Source organism: Anabas testudineus, chromosome 14, assembly GCF_900324465.2.
Source record: "Anabas testudineus chromosome 14, fAnaTes1.2, whole genome shotgun sequence".
Lineage (NCBI taxonomy): Eukaryota > Metazoa > Chordata > Actinopteri > Anabantiformes > Anabantidae > Anabas > Anabas testudineus.
The window spans coordinates 14,026,622-14,047,344 of record NC_046623.1 but is presented as its reverse complement, the minus strand read 5'-3'; the positions used below and the strand labels follow the sequence as shown (position 1 = coordinate 14,047,344).

Below are 20,723 nucleotides of genomic sequence, written 5' to 3'. Positions count from 1 at the left end.
CGTGTAGTTATGGTCTATGTGTGTGTAAAGAGTGAGAGAGAGAGTCTTGTGGAGGGGTGGGGGTGCGGGGCGCCTCTCACATCTGGCTCGCCTTGTCAGAAGTCCAGCCTCACATGCAGAAGTTATGTTGAAACCTTTCTCCACATGCGCCTCACAAACGCCATGAGCCGGACACGGGCTCGATGAGAAGTGCTGCATCAGTGAAATCAGTAGTGGCTCCAAACCATCCGGCTCCGCTGGTGCAGGACGGTGACGCAGCGTCAGAGGAGCTCATACCAGGTGAAGCGGTGACGACCATTGCGGCAGCCGGACGCAGCAGCCGGAGCACGCTGTCCCAGCAGTAGCCGCTCACTCGTGGATAAAAAGGATTGAGGAATAGCGGGCGTCGACGGACTCAGTCCGGGAATATGCGTCCGACTACACCGCAATGACAACCCAGCGAAAGTCTGCCAAGCTACAGCTGCGGCGGTCGATCAGCGAGCAGCTGCGGGACTCCACGTCCAAGGCTTGGGATCTGCTGTGGAGGAATGTCCGGGAGAGGCGGCTGGCAGGTCAGAGAGCCAAAACCGATGGGAGTTAAACTTATTTTACTGTGTGGGATATGGTTTATCCACATTTTGACTGGCACAGGGCTGTCAGATCCATTAGGCAGCGAACCAGCCCCGTGAGAGCTGAACTGCCAAGGCACCCCCCAGTGTCTTAAACATTAAGCAGGCATATTCTGTTCTTTCTGAGTGTGTGATTGAATGTTTGGCTTGTCACCATTCCTCAGGTTGTTTATTTTAATTATGTGTCTATATAAAACAACTTTACTAGATAACATTAGGTGGTTGATGATAAAAGTTTAGCTCGGTCCGTGCACTGCGCCTCTGTGTGGCGTCATGCGCAGCGCGCCCCTTGATATTTTGGGAAGGTCATTGTCAAATTTAGTCCTAAAAACAGGATAGGCATGTGTAGTGTGTCCTGCCGGGACTTCGGATGCCAGTCGACAGGCATTTGTTGTTGTAATCTCACCGAATTGTTTATTTTTGCCTCATGACTTGTCCACAGAGCGAGGGGGGATTTCATATTTTAGATTTCGGATTAAAGCTTTACACAGCCTTTATTATAATGAAGGCTGTGCAAAGATATTCTCCTGTACACACCAATGCACCAAGTTCGGTGGGTCAGTCTATTTGCTCTATATTTACCGTGGCCTGGATGCGCAGAGTTACGCTCTCTCTCAACTGTGCGTCAGTGAAGGGAGGAGACGTGAGGGAAAGTGAGGGAGAGATGCAGAGAGCTGCAGCTGTCTCCTCGGTTTAATGTAATTACTGAGAGGTCCGCCTCTTAAGCAAATTAAACGACCAACATCCCCACTTTCACGACGCCACAAACCACCACAGGCCACGATATCAGTCAAAGCCACTGCGCCTGTCAGATGTGTTCAAGTGCAAAGCAGTGATGAGTCCCATGTGTGACCAGCAAACGCCTACTTAGACAGTGATAAACATTATGTTCAGCGCTGTATGATGGATAATTACAGACTGTGATGAATAGCGATGCTTTGTGCACAATTAAAAAGAGAGGAGAGCACCTGCTGCCACGTTAGGCTTAATCCTCTTTCCCCTGATTCTGTAGCCCTTCATCCTGTCCTCCAGTCACAGCCCCAACCCTTAAACCCGGAGCACCTCCTCCACCACCACCCCCCCCTCCATCACCCACTGCTTATCCCATCAGCTAAAGAGGCACACAGTCCACATCTGTCTCGATCAGATTCGGAGATGGGGGCTCCTTAAAATGTGCACATCTGTGGTATTCAGCAATGACTTTTCCAGTCTATGAATAAGTCAGTGGAATAATGTACAGGACCCCAGCCAAATGTCAAATGTCTGTGCAACACACTGAAATCAAATAGAAAAGAAACAAAACTAATAAAAGGGAGCAGGTGTGCACAAAAAGCTCTATATGCAGTCACATATCTGCTAGATTAAACAACTAGGTGGCATTAATTGGTACATGGATTACAATAAATGATGATGGTGATGAAACCGATCCGTCTGTTTAACTGTGTGCATGGTTCCATGGTTGCTTTTGCTTGTTTCGTTTGTTCCCTGTATCTGAGACAGAGTGATGGAGGTTATGTTGCTGAGCGTTTACTACAGCCCTGCCCTGTGCCGGTCTATTTACACACATCTATTTAGCTCACTATCATGTTACTGTTTCAGCATGCAGTGCCCTGCGTCAGTCTTAAAGTACATAGTGCTCTGCATAATATTTTTTAAAGGTTATTTTCTTCTGTTTAATCTAGAATGACATGAAATATTATCAAACGTAGTCAACTCTTACTTTGCTGTATGTTTCTCTTTGCTGTGAGAACATTTGCTGTGGTAATTTCCTCACAGGTTGCCTCAAGAGGGCAGTCTACTCAATTCTAATCAGATATAATATTTCACATCTTCCCTGATTTCCACTGAGCGTGACTTGGAGCATGTGGTTTATGCACAGTTCTGAGATTGTTCACGCACACATCTGTCACAGTGTCGACCTGCAGACTAAAGAGCTGCTCTTTAAAGCCTTTCTACTGTAAGATCAAGTACGTGTGTAGCTGCTGACCTGAAACTGACTTCGCTATGACCTACTTTTCACATGCACCTCATTCCTTTTACCTCCCTATGATGAATTAAATCGACCCCCTATATCTTCTAACCCTTTTAAAATCACTCCCCTGCACCTCTCACTACACTCCATAGATTTACCCTGTGACTCAGACAACATTCAGTTACACATCTCAGATACTGGCGTTGCTTATCACACTGCTATAGATTTGTGCTGCGTGTATTGCTGCCTCGAGGTCAGAATCAGTGTTTTTATGGTTCTATTATTGGGCAATCTTTTTCAACTTGCTTCTTTTGGTTCCAATTAGAGGAGTACGTTTATGGGATTAAACTTAGTATATTAATATATACTGTATCTCTGCTTCTAGCTGTAAGACTCCTCCAGATGACATCATCTGGAGTGAAAACCCCCTCCACAAAACGGAGCAGAGAGATATTTTAATAATGACGAACAGAGGAATGTTTAATATCATTCATAGATACTTTATGTATTCACCAAACTAGAGGTACAACAACTAAGTAGAAGATTAGTTAAGTCACACACTAACTCTTATGAGCACCTCTCAGTCAGCATTACCAAGAAACACTACTTACATTCCTCAGTCCAGCCTCACACACCCACATACTCTCTATTGTTCTACCCCTTCCCCTTTCACATTGTGCCATAAGCATTATCCCAACGTTGGGATAATGCTTTTTCCAGATCTGTCCCCTGATCCTGTCTGTCATCCCAGATTTGCCATCTCTCGCACACACATGCACATCTGCTTGAGGCATGTACCAAAATTGTGTCTTTGGCAGAGCTTCAGGAAGCAGGGCAGTGTTCCCTTAGCCCTCAGGTCATTGGCTGCTGGTCATGTGACCAAAGGAAAGACCTTGTGGAAGCAAGTGTTTGTGAGTCTTCCACCTATCCCAGCTAAGAAGTCAGCGTGTGAGTGTGTGTGCGTGTGTGCATGTGTGAAGGGAAAACAAGGTCTGTCATCTGAGTCAGGTGGTGTAATGAAAGCTTGTGTTTGTGTTCGGCTGTGCTGAGTCGAAGGGAGGAGACGGGTGGGTTCCAGTGAGGACATGTTGGAGGCAGGAATTCACAAGGAGTGCTCACACAGAGAGCGAGGGAGGCTTGTAGATTAGTGTGGATCACAGTGTTTTCTTATGGAGGCCGTGGACAGCAGCATGATTATTATGGACGTAAAGAACAATCTGGACAGTGTGTACATAGCAGATGCAATGGAAACTGCCAAAGCTGAAGATATTAGTGGTGACGTTATTATTGAAAACGTTACACACCCTGCGAGTAAGACCATCACTGACAGAGTGGACTGGCTGGGGGTTGATACCGAGGACTTTGCAGACGATGCTTATCTTACAGAAAGTAGGAGTGGAGATATCGACTACATTCTGGACCTTATGGATCAAAGTGCTGAGGATGAAAATAACGAGTGTGAGAGTGACAGTGACAGCCCCAACGGGAGAACATTTCTGGAGGCCATGACACCTGATGGGCAGGACTACTACCTGAGGCTGGGCGATACTCCTCGACAGCGCTCTGCCTTGCGCCTGTCGCGCATCGTTGCCCGTCGGCAGCTGTTGCAGAGGCTGGAACAAGGTAGACATAGAGAGAATTATGGCAAATCTAAAGTGTGTTCATAAGGTATCGTTGGATTAATTACACATAACAGATTTTACAGTGTTTGTGATCTGAATTTGACCCATTTAAAGAGACAGAGAAGTTTCAAACAGTCTAAGCTTTGATACAGTAAGGGCTATTCTGATTTACGTAAGAGTCTGGTTTCCTCACAGAGGAGTATTTTACGTGTTTGACTTAATCCATAGAGGTTTACATTAGAGCAAAAATAAAAATATGCAACTATGTTTTATTGGCAAGAACGTCCACGCTGCTGGTTGTGAGGTCTCTCACTCCTTCCTGTCTGGAGTCTGTTGGATATGTGAAGTCACTTCTCCTCTTTCATAAATCTGAATGAAGTCATAACAAATCCTATAGGACGGTAGTTTCTTTTTTTTTGTGCTCCCCTACCCAGCTTTGTATTTGATGGCTACTTCCTCCACTTCCTGTCACATGACTCCCGTTTCTCAGGCAGGGTTCATGAAATTGTCACTGAAGAGGCTTTGGTCTGTAGCACCGGCCACTGTTGTGTGATTTCATTTTAGAAGATGGTTGCTCTCCTCTGCAGACGTGTATTAAGAACACAAACTCAATGCTCAAGTAAAAATGCAAGTACTTACACAGAAAAAATACTCCACTACAAGTACAAAAGTAGTGACAGGAGGTTAATTCATATATGATATATCAGCATTTTATTAATATTAATAATTTTCCTAAGACTCTAATACTGCAAAACCTAAATAACTAACGAATGAATATAGTGAACTACAAGCTCCTCTGCTCCTCTGTTCTCTGAGTCCTCTGAGTTTTTTCCACGTGTGATATTGCTACCGATCAGATAGTGTGTGTGTGTTCTCAGTTACCTTGATGACTTAGGTCTGATGCAGGAGCAGAAACGTGTTTCGTCTTGTGATTTTTCTTCCTCTAATTTGATAAAAGTGTCAAATCTGTATGACGTGTACAGAAAGGCTCAAGAGGGGAAAGAGAGAGAGACACTTGACAGTTGTGACAGGTGAGGAATTTGGTTGGAGAAGCACGCCTATGCCTGTGCAGGGTTTGGATGATGGTATGACCTATTTAATGCTCACACACACACACACACACACACACACACACACACACACACACACACACACACACACACACACACACACACACACACACACACACACACACAGTATCCCATTGCATTCCATGTTTCAGCAGCTGGTACACTGTCCAACAGACCCAAATGAACAGAACTCTGTGACCTCAGTACTACTTCATATCCTCCAAACAGTAGTTTTTCTTTATATTTATATTTGGAGTGGAGATTTAAGCAGATAAAAAAACAGAGATTTCCATTTGGGGTTGACAGAGACTAAAATAGAGCTACATTAAGTGAGATTATATTGCGCTTATATTCATCTAGTGCCCCGAGGCAAAACTCTAAATTAAGGCTGATGTTTTCCCATATGTGTAGCATACAGACACTGTGTTATTTCCTCTGGCTCCAATTGGCTATAATATCAGTTTTTGTAACTGGTTAAGTCTCCGGGGACCAGGAATGTTTTGAAGAACTCAGTTTCACCAGAGGAACCAGAGTCTAAATTAAGTTCCAGGGAAACAGCTTACCCACAAAAAAGTCCCAGCTTGGGGGGTTGTACTTGGTTTTGGTAACACTCAGGGAGGGATTGAAAACACTACTTATCACCAATTGTTAAAATATGTTAGTGTTTTCCACAGTCCTGTTACACACTCATTATCTTTTTAAAATGCTGCACTAGATGAAATGTACTTTAGAGAGTGTTGTCTTAAACCTTGATCCAGATTTCACTCAGTCATTTAGATTTTCTCTTTTCTAAGAAGCCTCATTGTTGAAACGCTCACACTGAAGGTGCCTGTCTGTACTGACAGCTAATCCCATTCAGCTCACTTACAATGAATGCTAAATGGTAAAAGTGTTAAGAGGTGGCACATAAAATAGTCACCTTACACACTTTCCTGTATGCATAGCCTGAAGCTATGTAATAATTTAGCAAACTGCATTTCTGTAACACACTGCTTTAACACCCTCTGCTGGAGAAAACCTGGTGTAACCAGCCAGATGTGTTGACCACATTCAATCTACCGCCACACGATTCAGCCTGTGAACAGTCGCCACAACCCCACCGCTGTTAACAATTATATTCAACTAATTTACAGCATCTCAGGATGTTTAATCTCTGCAGTCCTCAGTTAGTGATGCACAGGAGACTGCACCTGCAGCCAATTCATGCCAGCGTTGATTCAGTTGTACAGCACATTCCTGACGGCTCTGCATCATTGCAGATGACCCATATGGGAACTGTACACAAGAATTCCTGTTTAATATCCCTCCCTTACTTCCTCCTCTCTCCCTTCACTCCTCCTGTGCCTTCTTCACTACTTTTTTTTTCTTTCTGACCTTCATGGCTGCATCCCAAGCATAGTGTGTGTGTATGTGTGTGTGTCAGTGTTTGTTTAGTCTTGTAGAAGGACTATGACTGCCAATATAGCCTTTACAAACCAAGTTATGCCTTCTCTGTCTATTATCTGTGCTGTTTTATTTCCTCTAATTGCCTGGTTACAGTAGTATTTTAACTCAAAGGACCTGTTTAAATATAAAAAACATTTAAATATAACTTTGTGAAATCTTATATCTGTCACTGCTCTTTTATCCATTGGTGTACCTCAGCCAGTTGAGCAATTGTCCCAGCTGAGTCACACTGACGTGTTCAGTCAAGGAACTTCCTGTTGCTGTTCTTAGCTCACATGCCGCTCTGGATGCATGGGAAATTCACCACAGATCTCATGCAAGGCACTTCAGGTTTTTTAAGGCCCAGTACTAGCCAGACATAACACAGAGAAAAGGCAGCGAGGAAGTCAAAGTTCCCGGTGTGGGATAAAAGAAAGGAAATGAGAGTTAAAAAAAGGCAAAGACACCCTTACAGAGACAAAACGGCGAGGATATTTGGGGTGCTTGTATTATGTAACATCAGCTGGAACCCCTGTTATGTAGGAAATTACCTTACATCCCCTTTGTCCCACACATAGACGTCCTTTTTTACAGCTCCCACACAGTCAAACACCCAGTCATACAATCTGTACCTTCCCTGCTGTTGTTCTAGTGACTTGCTTCTGACTCTCATATATTCTACACAGCAGGACATAGATTGAAGGAGAAGCACGGTAAGCAGGTTGGATTAGCCGAGTCTGACTGTGAGCATTCATATGTTCTGTTGTATGTTTGTGTACTAATTAATGTCTTGATTAAATTTTGCAGATGAATTGTTGTGCTTTGTTCCTGTGCTGGCAGGAACATTGTCACTTGGAACTCCAGTACACAAACACATAGAGACTTTGACAAAGACAGTAATAAAGTCTGCTGCTTTGTGATTTAAAAAAAACTTAATTTGAGTGCAACAATTGCTTTGTAACTACTGAATATCTTTGAGTGTAGCACTAGAAAGGTAAATGTAAATGCAATTTGGAGACAATTTTGAGGTCCTGTCTACTACTACTTTTAGTATTTATATTTAATGGAATAAATTACCACACATTTGCTGTAAAGCCAGTCTGCAGTTAGTTATATGTATGCAAAAATCGTCTAAAATAGCACCTTTAATCAAATCCAGCTGTTTGCTTTAAGTTATACTGAGTTAAAATTCACACTTTCATTACGGCTTAAAGGAAAAGACAATATTCTTTATTTCGAAGTCTTTTCTATTTCTTATTGTCGAAAAATCCAAGTGAAAATAACATAAGCAAGCTTTGGTTATTCCCTCTCTGTCAGTCTGATTGCTGCACTCAGCCCCAAGACTATTGGTTCCTACTGCAGAAATAAATCTCCTATATAGCTCCATTAAAAACACACTGTTTTTAAAAACAGCTTTAGTACTAAGTGTTGTAGGTTTTAGTAAACAATACAAGACTAAATGGTATGTTTAGGATTGACTAAAAATAAATGTGTTTACTGCAGTAGAGGAAGATGTCAGCATGTGCAACACTGTGGTCACAGACATGAAGGTCTGGAGCATAACGATAAAAAAATATATTTTTAAAACTCTGTTTTTTTTAATAAAAGATTTGAATTCTTAAATCTCTCATTCAGTGGATGTACGGCTAATGTGGTATGTCTCCCCCCCTGTGGTTTTCCCACAGGGTCTGTCCATCTCAGCTGTCCTCCCCACCCCAGCTGTCTGCCTGTCTCATTCTTTTTGCATTCTCTGACTCACTGGGGGCAACATCTGGACTGTGCTAAACATCTGCATTGATGCGTGTTAACGAACGGCATGTGTGTGTGCGTGAATGCTGCCTTCTCCCACACACTGCTCTACTGTAGTGTACAGTAAACCAGTAGAAAGACTGACCAGCAAGGTCAGAGTGTCCTTGCTAGTAGATTCAGCCGACAAGCGAAGTTAACGTCAACCAGTCGTCAGTCTGTGACTTCAGGGGCTGGCTGATGCAAACGCCAGCTGCAATTAGCCATTTCCTCTATGGATGCAATGGGGCAACATCAGCTCTGGCGATGATAAAGAAGATGTGGAGTTCTTTTGGAGTAAAGTGGGAGGAAAGGCGTCAGTTAAAGAAGCTAAGGCAACGATGAATTAAGGAAAATGTGTGAGGGGCTATATTTGTTTAGAGAGAGATAAGAAGCATAAAGATAAACAAAGGAAATTGGGATGTAAGAGTAATGTAAATGAATGAGGGGGAAAAAGTAAGTGAAGTAAGAAGAAGACTTGGAGTAAGGAGAAGTCTAGTGTGAAAATCAGTGAGGAGAGCTTCAAAAACAGAGAGATATCGTATGTGGATCTCAAAACAGAAAGTGCGAGAGAGGAGGCTGAGGAGAAAATTAGAGGGAAGAGAAAACCTGCTTGGGACAGGCTGGTAGGAGACTGAGTTGTAAACACAAGGCTAGGAAAGGCATCAAGGAAGAGGGCGCAGAATCGTTGCCACTTGATGGAAAAGCTGGATCGTAGGGAATGGATTTGAGATGGGATGGAGAGGAAAGTCTGAGCAAAGGAGAAGGAAATAGAAGCATGTCATCATCCGCACCATGAGGGCTTCGAGTAAGTTTTCAGTTCCCTTTGTTTCCTCAGATTTTTCTGTGCTGAAATGTTTCTTGCTGGAAATTTTCTGTCTCTTTCAGTCTATTTTCGGAGGGTTAGAAAAATATTTTCCACAACGTACCCTCGTGTTGCTTCATATGTGATTTAGAGAGAGGAGTTATGCTGAGAATGTTGAGAGAGGGATGTAATTGCTGGATTGCGGTGAAAGGATAATTTCCTCCGACCGTTCTCATCTCTGATGGTGAAGACGGAGGCTTTTTATTGCCCTGCTGAACTTTGTCCGCTGTGTCTCTGCGGCGTCTTTCCCGTTCTCTGCCAGCACCTTTGAGAGAATGAATGAGACAAGTGAGAGTGAATGAGTGGGGCTTTGAAAACAAGTTGTTGCTGTTGGTGTTTTGTTGTTGCTTTGTTTGAGTTCTGTGTTATAATAATTGTGTGTGGAAGCTGATTTTATTACAATTTGCTTTGGCTCATTAGATGATTTTCTACGAACCCTTTGCTCTCCTGCAGCTTTTCAGGTCGGGCATATTTGACTATGCAAACTGTATTTTTGAATGGAACAAATGTCTTTGTCAGCACAAAGCTCAGCAGCTCATAAAGAAAAAGCACACACATACACATGCACATTCTGAGCAGAAAAATGTAGTAAAACTAATGCCCATAAAACGTCAGCAGCACCTAATTGGGTGCGGTGCCATGTTTAAAGCTTGTAAAATTTGTGCATTAACAGCTGACGTTGGACTGCTGGTTTGTCCGAGTGGATATCGTTTGAAAAGAACGGATATGTCATGTTAAACTGTGTAAACTGTTTCCTTTGTCCTCTCAAGATAATCTGGCTCACTTCCAGATTTTCCAGTCTCACCATTCCAGTGAATTCCCAGAGGAAATTTTTATTCCTCTGAGATGTTCCTCCCCCGTATGCTAAAAATGGTGGGATAGGGGTTCCTGTCTTTAACTCTTAATTTTTCTGTCTCTAGGGAGTTTTTTAAAAGAGCAAATAGTTAACACTGTTCACTAAGTTGGACAGAGAGAGACGACATCTTAAACAGGAAGTGCATAGGAAAATTCAATTATGAGGGGACTTTCCTCCACAAGAAAAAATCTAATATTAGGTCCCTTTTAAATCCATCTGATCTGTTTTAGGCTAGAACCTTCACTATCTGTTGATGTGCGTCCTAATCAAGCATCTTTTACTTAATTTTTTTATTGTTATTTTTTTATTTTTACAGAGATTGAGGCTAAGGAGGCTTGTGATTGGCTCAGAGCGGCGGGATTTCCACAGTATGCCCAGCTCTATGAAGGTAACACACACAGCATACGTACGATCTACCCAGATCTTCTACAAATGCGTCTTCTTGTTCATTTCTATTTGTGCTTTTGTTTATTTCTCTCCCTGTCTTCATTTTTTCCATCATCTCGGTTTCTTTCTGCCATCCCTTCATCTCTACATCCCCCATCTTCTAGCACTGTGTTCTATTTCCAGGCTCCAGTTCCTGTTCAGAGGGAGGGGGTCATGGGAAAGGCCTTGTTATCACTGCTGGGACTCTCATAGCTTTTTGTTCTCTCTTCTTTCTTCCACCTTTCTCCCTCTATCCTCAACTTTTCTACTACTTTTCTTTCAGTCAAAACCTACATTTTATTTCTGTATGTTTGTCTTTTTTTACTCAGTCTTCTCTCCTCCTTCCATCCTTCCATCTTTTTTAAAAACCTATAGGCGTGTGCGGATCATCAGGTCAAACACGAAATTGCCCAAGTAATATAAGAACTAGCTCTTTGAATTTAGCAAGGCTTTTTTTGCACAATCACACACACACATTGTGATTCTCTGACAACTGCTGTTAGCTCAAGTAATGTTGGGTTATGGATGCCGGCCTCTGGGACTCTGTGGCTGCTCCTGGGCGGACATGATGCCTGCTTTTAGCCACCACACACAGAGATTTACCAAAATAAAAGGCTTGAGTCATTTAGGCATTGTGTAAAATCCGAGTTATTTTGGGGGTTTGAACGCGTGTGCATGTGTTCTGTAAACAGAAGAGGCAAATGACAGGTGTTAATTGTAGCCGCGGACATTGTGCCTTTCTTCAAAGACAGTTAAATGCTAAAACGTCTGTCTCCTGTCATACATCAACTAATACATCTCTTTTTCTCTTTTTCTTCATTCTCTCTTCTTTTCTTGCAGATTCCCAATTTCCAATCGATATTTCCTCAGTGAAAAGGGACCATGACTTCCTGGAGCGGGATCTGGTGGAGCCTCTATGTCGGTACGGACATTTGTACAACTGCTCTTATACATGCAGACCTCATTTCTTGCTTCTGTGCATTTTCTTGTACATTGAGACTTGTCCCTTCAGCCTGGTGCTAACTGCTCGTCATTACATGTCTGACCTTAACCCTTAATGAACTCCCCATCCTTGTCTCCTACTCTGACACCCAGGCTTTGATCTGGTCACCTCCCCTCCCCTCTGCCACACTCTGATCTCCCATTCAAAGAGCAGAGACTCCCAGGGGGCAAAAAGCAGGCTGAGGGTAACGGGAAAGGAGTCAGGGGGTGTCACTGTATTCTGCCAGATGGCTTTGAGGGCCTTCTTCCACGTCTATGACCTCTCTGCTTCACCTCTCCTGAATATTTCCCTGCTTTCACCAACATACTTTCCCCCTTTCCCCACTACTCTGTTCATCTTCGGTGTCTATGGTGGAGGAGGGTGTGGTAATTATAGCGTTAGTGATTCCTGACAGCTCTATTGCGCGAGAATACACATCAGAAGCCCAGAGAACTGCCCCAGGAGCTGTAAAAACACACTTATAATGAGCTCTCCTCTCCATAGGTTGCTCTTAGGTGTAAATTGAAGATGACATACCCCATAACATGTTTTCAGTAATCCCATCTTGAACAACAAGCCGCTGTTCAAAGTCTCTGAGTCACAGAACGCAGGAGACAGTGGGTCTGGGTGGGGGTGGGAGACACAGACTACAGACAGACTTTTTGGTATAGGAGTTTGCCCCCAGTTCTTGACGGTATGGAAGTGAAAAAGGGTGTGGAAGGGTGGAGAGAGGAGGGAAGGAAGTGGAGGGGAGTGGCCGGCTGTCGTTTGGTGGAGATGCGCTCTGCGGGGGTAAAGATCATTCCCGGTGGAGGGATGTCAGGAGAAGAGGGAGAAATAATAGTTAAGATAACAGAAGGAGGAGAGAGGCGGTGTGGCAAAAAGATATAGACAGAGTCGGAATATCAAGGAAGGGAATCAGGAGACGTGATTGAGAGTGAAAGAAGGGACGAGGTAGTAGTGAGAAGTACGTGAAGAGCCTGAAAGTGAGCAGCAAACAGAGCTATCACATCTACTATGTTTGATTAACTCTGTGTGTGTGTGTGTTTGTGTTTGTGTGTGTGTGTGTGTGTGTGTGTTGCAGACGTCTAAATACTCTGAACAAGTGTGCTTCCATGAAACTGGATGTCAGTCATCCTAAAAAGAAGGTAAGTCAATAAAAAAGGGAATTTAGGGCTTTGTGTTTGAGTTTTTGATGTAATACCTTCTTTTTTATATCCTTCTACAGGGTGATGACTCTGATGAAGATGACCAGTTGGCAATCAGTAAAAGGTGGACGTTTGAGTGGAGCAGCCGGCGCTGGTCTCGTCTTCAAGACTTCCTGTTGGACAGCACCAATGAAACCAGCCCAACAGGTCAGGGGGAGGGTCTGCACAGCACAGTGAGCAGTGAGAGTGTGCTGACAGACCTAAGCGAGCAGGAGATCACAGAGACGTCCTCGCTGCACAGTGAGGATTCTGCTTCTGCCATGCCTGACTCTATATCTATGGCATCCCTCTCCACTTCCTACCAACCACCCCGGGAACTTCCACACTACAACTCCCTGCCAATCAAAAGCAGCCGCCATGGGCAAGGAGGGAGGAGTAAAGCTAAAGAGTTTTTGCGTAGAATGGAAATAATGCGCACTTGGGGGCCATCGACGAGGCGGAAAGGTTCAAATCGCAGGCCGCCTCTGGTCATCGGTGAACCAGTGTTACAGGGAGAGGAGCCTCAGGCACTGCAGATGCTGCAGTGTACTCCCATCAGCCAATTAGGACACATCCCTAAACACAACCACCAAACTGATGGTGGCATGTCCTCTGTATCACCCAGCAGTGATTGTAAAGACCTGTCTATGATGAGCGTGAGCCCCACTAGTGAGACAGCTGTGCCCAGTGTTAACGAGCCTGTGACTATAAAACCCCGTGCTGCCAGCAAGAGAAGCAGCATGTATCTGGAGGATATGGAGCTTCCTTCTCAGGGTAAGAGGACTGAAGGGCAGAGCCAGTTTGGCAGAACCCAGTTTCACTCATATGAAAATCTCCTCATTCACATCCCCAAAGACCATAAACCCGGCACCTTTCCAAAAGCTCTGTCCATAGAGAGCCTGGTGCCTTCCCCCAGTGACAGAAACAGTGGTCCCCAGACACAGGCCCCAACTACTCTGCCCAAAGGTGAGCCCTGGTCTGGTAAACCTCTGTCCAAGCCCCCCTGTCCTGCAGCTCCACGGGGCAGCAGAGTGAGTGTTTACGACAACGTGCCTGGCTCCCACCTTTACGCCAGCACGGGAGACCTGCTGGACTTAGAGAAAGAGGACAACTTGTTCCCTCACCTGGATGACATCATCCAGCATGTCAGCGGTTTGCAGCAAATAGTGGATCACTGGAGCCGCAGTGTGCTGCCTGAGGGCGAGACAGGGAAAGGAGAGGAGGAAGGGGAAGGCAGGACCACTCCTAGTGAAGGTGAGAGAGATGGAGTCTCCTTGAATGACACTGATTCAACAGGGACCAGTCGAGAGAGGCGGGACTCTGGAGTCGGGGCCTCATTGACAAGACCAAGGTGAGTTGATGTAGATTCAGAAGATCATTTGGATCAACATGGGTCTTGTAACTTGTAACTTGACTACAACAATATCCAACAAGACAAGAAATAAGCAGACTGGTTGTGTCTCACTGTGTTTCCTGTTTTTTAATGGTATTTTCTAACAACCCAGACTTCGATGGCCCAGTTTCAGAACCTCTGATCATCTCAACCAGCCAGTGTCATCACTGCAGATCAGCAGCCAGTCTGCAGGCCAGCTCAGCCTGCTGCAGAAGTTTTCCTTGCTCCGTCTCACCGCCATCATGGAGAAATACTCAATGTCTAATAAACATGGCTGGATATGGTGAGTATAGAGTATAGATAGTGTAGTGCAACACACCTGCATCAGCGTTCTTCAGTGCCTGATATAAAAGTAGATTAAACTCTGTGTCTTTTGTTTTAGCCACTGTTACTTACTGCCTCTTTAAGACCACAATATCTATTTCATGTACAGCACTGACACTGGTAGATAGCATTGGTTGGTTCATACAAAAAATGACTTTAGATTTGCATCCTCACACAATAAGCCAATAGCTGCTGTGATACACAAACACAAGCACATCTTTGTGTTGTTAACGACCAGTCCTGCTCATTTTTATTATCCCCAAGAGGGAAATTCTGTTGACCAGCGTGTACATGAAGAGAGAGATAATGAAAGCATAGACTGCTCTTGCTCTCACACACTTCCCTAATTGTTTTCTGTGTATCGCTCCTAGGTCTGTGCCCAAGTTTATGAAGCGTATGAAGGTGCCAGACTACAAAGAGAAGAGTGTGTTTGGTGTTCCCCTCATAGTCCATGTCCAGCGCTGTGGGTTTCCACTCCCTCTGTGTTTACAACAGGCCCTCAGTCACCTTAGAACACACTGTCTGGACCAGGTTAGAAAACAGCTTCAATAAGGCTGGATCCTCCTCATATAGTGCCAATATTGGAAATTTACATTTCAAATATGAGACAGCTGACACAAAGCCAATATGTGCTTTGTTTCTTTTCCATCTCTCCCAACTGTCTTTGTCTTTGTTGTTCCTTTCTTAGGTGGGATTGTTCCGCAAGTCTGGTGTGAAGTCTCGCATTCAGGCTTTGAGGCAACAGTGTGAGCTGTCTCCGGACTTTGTGAGCTACGAGGACCAGTCAGCTTATGACGTGGCCGATATGGTCAAACAGTTCTTCAGAGACTTGCCTGAGCCTCTGCTAACAAGCAAGCTGGGAGAAACCTTCCTGCATATTTACCAGTGTAAGTCACCTTGGAGCTATGAATGCTGTAATGTATTGTGACACTGTGCACAAAATACTGAAGCAGTCCACAACACAGCTAAAGCCCTGTTGTTCAGCCTCTGCTTTCCCCTAGGCCCCTCTGCTGAGGAGATAATGTGAATATGGAATGGTAAAGCCAGCCTCTAATCTGATATTAGGCTTGAATTGCAGTGCACATTACAGATACAGAAAGTGACAGATAACTTTTATTACTTTTATTACTATACTGCAATTGTTTGATGCCTTTATTCCCTTTTATTATACATAAGCCATGAGACAGTAATAGTTTTGATCTTGTTCAAAATGAGCATTTTCCAATCACATGAATCAGTGCCCACTTCTGGATGATGTATTTAACGACCATATCAGATACTTTTTGTTGGAAACTGTTGGGAACTGTGATCTTTTCTTTGACCGAGCATGTCTCCTAAATTCCCCTCTCTCTTTCTAGATGTCCCAAAGGAGCAGAGGTTGCAGGCTGTCAGAGCGGCCATTTTGTTGATGCCAGATGAAAACAGGGAGGTTCTGCAGACGTTGCTCTACTTCCTGCGCGATGTCACTTCCTTGGTGGAGGAGAACCAGATGACACCGATGAACTTGGCTGTTTGTCTAGGACCTTCACTCTTCCACCTCAGTATACTGAAGAATGAGGCCCTGTCACCAAGGTGCACATTTAAACAGGATCTACTGCAGTAGTACTAGCATGAGTAACATTTAATAGTTGATAAAAAGGATTTTATCCCCTTGACAATATCAACAATTTCCCCATATTGGTTTGTGGATTTGCTGTGTTTCACTGCAATAAGTGAATTTATGTTCTGTTCCTCAAGATCTATCCAGAGGAAGTACGCTACCGGCCGTCCTGATCAGAAAGACCTGAATGAGAACCTGGCTGCCACGCAGGGCCTAGCACACATGATCTCTGAATGTCAGCATCTGTTTCAGGTCAGTATATACGTGTTAAAGCAGTATTTGATTGCTCATACAGTGTGATATCTGATAAGGTGACTGCTACTTTTAGGGTTGTTTTAAAAAGAAGTGAAAAATGCCAAATGACTCACAGAAGTGGTACAATTCATTGTGTTGACTAAGAAAAACATGCATGACTACGTCTGCATGTATGAAATTACAAGATAAAAAACTGACCATGTGAAATAGAGTGATGTTTCCCCTGCTGTACTGTTATTATCCAAGGCTACGGTATAATTGTGTTCTAAAAGTGTATATCATCATGATTACCTTGAGACTGTCAGTGCGTACAGTTTATACTGCTACTATCAGTCTCCTCTTCAGGGAGTAAGAAAAACAGGCTTGATTACAACCTGCATATTCTGTCGCTCTAATGTTGCTGTCACTGTTTCCCAGATCCCAGAGGAGATGGTGAGCCAGTCTCGCAACTCCTACATGGAGGCTGAGCTGATGGTGCCCCCTCTGGACGAGCTGTGCAAGGCTCACGAGGAGGAAGTAGAAGAGGAAGAGGAAGAGGATGATGAAGAAGGATCCTATCATGCACACATCGAAAGCCTGGTCCAGAACCTGTTGAAAGAAGCCAAAGATAAGAGCAAAAGCTGGGTGTCTCGTTCAACTGCTGATAATGCTGAACTGGCATCTAAAAAGGTATGTGGTCACTGGATTTATCAACTATCATGGGGTGCAGGAGCAGGGTTTAGTCTAGTTTACGCTAGAGGTTTAGTGAGTCAAAACAAATTAAAAAAAAGGACAATTATTGTTTTTGGAAACTTGTATACATACTGTATTTATTTAGTGCATGATATAAAAAGATGTAGAACAATAAATCTCACACCTGTTTGTCTGTCAGGTTGAAGACGGTAACCCTTTGAGGCGGTGGCGAGTGTGCGTAGAGGTATCGGCGACTCCCGGTGAGGTATTGCTGCGGCTGCTGAAAGAGCGCCATCTGTGGGAGACTGAACTACAACAGGAGAAGGTTCTGGAGACACTAGATAAACAGACAGATGTGTACCAGTACTCCTACCGCAACATAGCACCTCAACCCAGCTGTGACTTTGTGGTACTAAGGTCAGGATTACTACATTTAATCAGCATTTTTTATTTGGTTGAAGTTGCTGTCCAAGTCAAGGTGGACTCATTATCATTATAATGACCTGTTCTTAACAAACTGTATATCACATTCCTGCAGGTATTAAACGCCTGACTAAACTCACAGCTTTTCTTCCTTTTGTCTCTCCGCCCCCTCAGATCATGGCGTACAGACCTGTGCAAGGGCTCCTGCGCGCTAGTGTGTGTGTCCATCGAACATGATGACAGCCCACGCATGGGAGCAGTGAGGGGGGTTGTGCTGGAATCACAGTATCTCCTCGAGCCTGTCGGGATGGGGAGGACCAAGCTCACACATGTCTCTAGGGTGGACCTCAGGTAGTGGGTGGACTTCAAGTGCTTTTATAGTGAAGGTTTAAACGAACAATGCAATCATTAATGTGCATTATTTGCTATTCCTGTTCCAGGGGGAGATCTCCAGAGTGGTACAACAAAGCATTTGGTCACCTGTGTGTTAATGAAGCCCAGAGAATCCGTTCTTCTTTTCAACCTCAAGATCAGACGAGCAGCGAGGCCAAGACCTGAACCCCAAAAATCTAGTTTTATTTAGAGAGAAAGAGCCAAATAGGAGGAGAGTCACCGTGGTAGTGGAAGTTGTCTCTTCTGAGCCACACTGAGCTTCACTGTACCATACAGTACTGTGTTATACCGTCTATTGTTTTTCCACTGACTCGATCTGCATAGCCATCTTTGAACAAAACATCACTACTTCTTTATTTTCCAAGCCATTTTCGTGCCACGTGTGTGGTTTACAGTTCAAAATACGAAACTTTATTGATTTTCTATGAATAACCACTGTTCCACACACAGTAGCTTACTCATAAACATGTACATTATCATAATGATTGAAGGGTTGTGCAGGCGAAACAGTATTTTCATTATTTATTGACTTTTACTGTGTGATTCTTCAAAATCCTCTTCTAGAAACCCAATATCTTACAGAAACAACAACCTTATAAAACAACCAGTGGTGGCAGGCAGGATCATGAGATGGTTGCCAAAGTGTTAGAATTACTGTTAAATCTGCAACAACTTAATATGCTGTTACTTAAATTGTTATTGTAATAGAATACCTACCTGAGGCTTACACATAACTATATTTTCTATATATTTTTTGTTGTATGTGTGATCAAAAACATAAATATATAACAGTTATACTCATACTTAAAGTAGAATGCCAGGATTTGTATTGAGTATTTTGAGAAATCTATCCCCAAATTCATCCTGCCTGCAATATACATAAATAATCTGAAGTATTCCTGACAGATTTTCTTCTCATGGGTCACTGGAAAATCAGATTGCATCTTCTCCACAGTTATTAATGAATCAATCTATTCATGGTAACTGAATCTCCCCAATCAACACGAACCGTCTACAAAGCTGTTAACTCACATTTCACATTTATATTATGCACTTATTTATTGTCGAGCCTTCTACAGAAAAACGTGCTTTTAAAAATTTGTGTCTATAGGAATGATCAAGACCAGTACAATGTGAGTACATGCCAGCACTACATTGTGAAAAGTGAACTACTTTTAGGAAAAATAAGTACACGAGGGACCTGGATCACCATAAAATGTGCTTTAACCCTGTTATGAATACGTTGTGTTGGATATCACTGTTGATTTATTTCACTGTAACTATTTTCAGTGTCAATCTTATCTAAATGAAATGTTATTTTAAAGTTATTTTTGTCACTATACAACTGTATATGGTATCATTGTTACTGTCATGTTATACAATGTCTAAGACATGAGACCATTTCACTGCTTCTGGGAAGCATGTTTGAAATTTTGCGCGTGTGTGTGTGTGCGTGTGTGTGTGTGCATGAATATGCTGATATACTGTACGTGCAGCCTGTATTGTAAATATATACAACGCTTTCTGTGCCAGCAAGTGAAACATCATAGCTTTTCAGGGTCTTCCTATCATATTGATATGCTGAAATGTGAACTTTCCACACAGCATCCTGCTAAAGCAATAGCAGATGAAAGCTTGCTCTGCCATGGCACTGACTTGGCTTTTTTTGTTTCAGCTGTAGGCAGCGTTGCTATGGTGTTGCTATGATACAATATCTCTACAGTGCCACCAAAATCCTGTGTGGATGCTGTTTGCTGGAGAACAGCATGATGTGTGTGTGTGTGTGTGTGTGTGTGTGTGTGTGTGTGTGAGTGTGTGTGTAAATATGTGCGTATGCAAGAGACAAAAAGACAAAGAGTGAGTGAGTGATTCTGACATGAGCCATCAGCTGTGTGGGTAAAGGCTCTAAATCAAGGTGATTGATGCTCGGTTGTTTCTGACAAAGTGGCAGAAAACTAAACCATTGTTTCTAAAGAAAAGAATAAAAAATAATTCAAGAAGAGTGTGTGTGTCAATATTCTTCAGTGGGATAGAAAGAAAATGTCAGTAAATACTGTGTCCATTAAGTATTTTCCTTTGTCCTGCACTCTTGTTTCCATGGAGTGGTGCTGTTGCTCCTCTGGAGTCTGAAGGTCATGAATGAATCAGGAAAGTATGCCAAGCAACATATTTTTAGATAACTGAGTGAATGAAGAGTCATCAAAGCACCATTGGGTTCTCCCTGAGGACGTCTTCACTGTTCTCTCTGCATGTCCTTTCAATGGATGGATGGATGGTGGAAACTAAGCCTCCACAGCGCAGATCAATACTCAATCACATTTACCTACTTACCCGTGTTAGATGGGGCCTCTTGCAGAGGACGATGAAGGTGTTTGAATGCAGCATCCCTGGCCTCCTTGTAAACAAATGTTTCTGTTAGTTTGTAGCAACATGGAAATTAGAGAAAAATTGCTTTAACTTCTAGCTCATTTAACATGTCAGTGGTTTTATCCAGAGTAAGTAGGGCACACTAGTACAGCTCCTGAATGTTAATGATCATCTGCACTGTGGGTGTACTTTAGCTGTACTACTCCATGGGCCCTGACAAATGAGGAACATCATGTTACAAATTATGAACAATTATAAAAATATGAAAAATAACAATTCCAGACTTTATTTCATAAAGGTTTTCTAGGTAATATGGCAGTCTGGGTTGTTTTGGTGCCCCTGTGTAATACCCCCAAAACCCACGTCCTGTTTATTATGCTTTTAGTTTAGTATTTTATAATAAAATTCAATAAATGAACCTAGAATGACAACCAAAGCAAAAATATTGACAGTAAAGACATGATCTATGCAAGAGAAAGCGAGATAGTGCTGGCTTTT

The 20,723-nt window shown here is 43.2% G+C and overlaps 1 protein-coding gene across 4 annotated transcripts in view; it reads left to right on the top strand.

Annotated features, from left to right (window-relative positions):
* LOC113169475 (stAR-related lipid transfer protein 13-like) overlaps positions 1–19,198 on the top strand; it is a 30,421-nt gene extending 11,223 nt beyond the window's left edge. Inside the window, exons 1-14 of one of the 4 annotated variants that reach the window (XM_026370887.1) lie at positions 104–551; positions 10,520–10,591; positions 11,470–11,551; positions 12,696–12,759; positions 12,840–14,149; positions 14,304–14,474; positions 14,887–15,046; positions 15,204–15,402; positions 15,874–16,087; positions 16,253–16,367; positions 16,788–17,039; positions 17,242–17,459; positions 17,640–17,816; positions 17,906–19,198. In XM_026370887.1, coding sequence (XP_026226672.1) covers positions 428–551; positions 10,520–10,591; positions 11,470–11,551; positions 12,696–12,759; positions 12,840–14,149; positions 14,304–14,474; positions 14,887–15,046; positions 15,204–15,402; positions 15,874–16,087; positions 16,253–16,367; positions 16,788–17,039; positions 17,242–17,459; positions 17,640–17,816; positions 17,906–18,023 — 3,276 coding nt within the window. In that variant the 5' untranslated portion in view covers positions 104–427 and the 3' untranslated portion in view covers positions 18,024–19,198. Of the gene's footprint in view, positions 1–103; positions 552–3,525; positions 4,204–8,611; positions 9,291–10,519; positions 10,592–11,469; positions 11,552–12,695; positions 12,760–12,839; positions 14,150–14,303; positions 14,475–14,886; positions 15,047–15,203; positions 15,403–15,873; positions 16,088–16,252; positions 16,368–16,787; positions 17,040–17,241; positions 17,460–17,639; positions 17,817–17,905 lie in introns of those variants that run through there. The other 3 variants (XM_026370886.1, XM_026370888.1, XM_026370889.1) reach the window with 3 other exon arrangements.
* Positions 19,199–20,723: the final 1,525 nt, after the last annotated feature.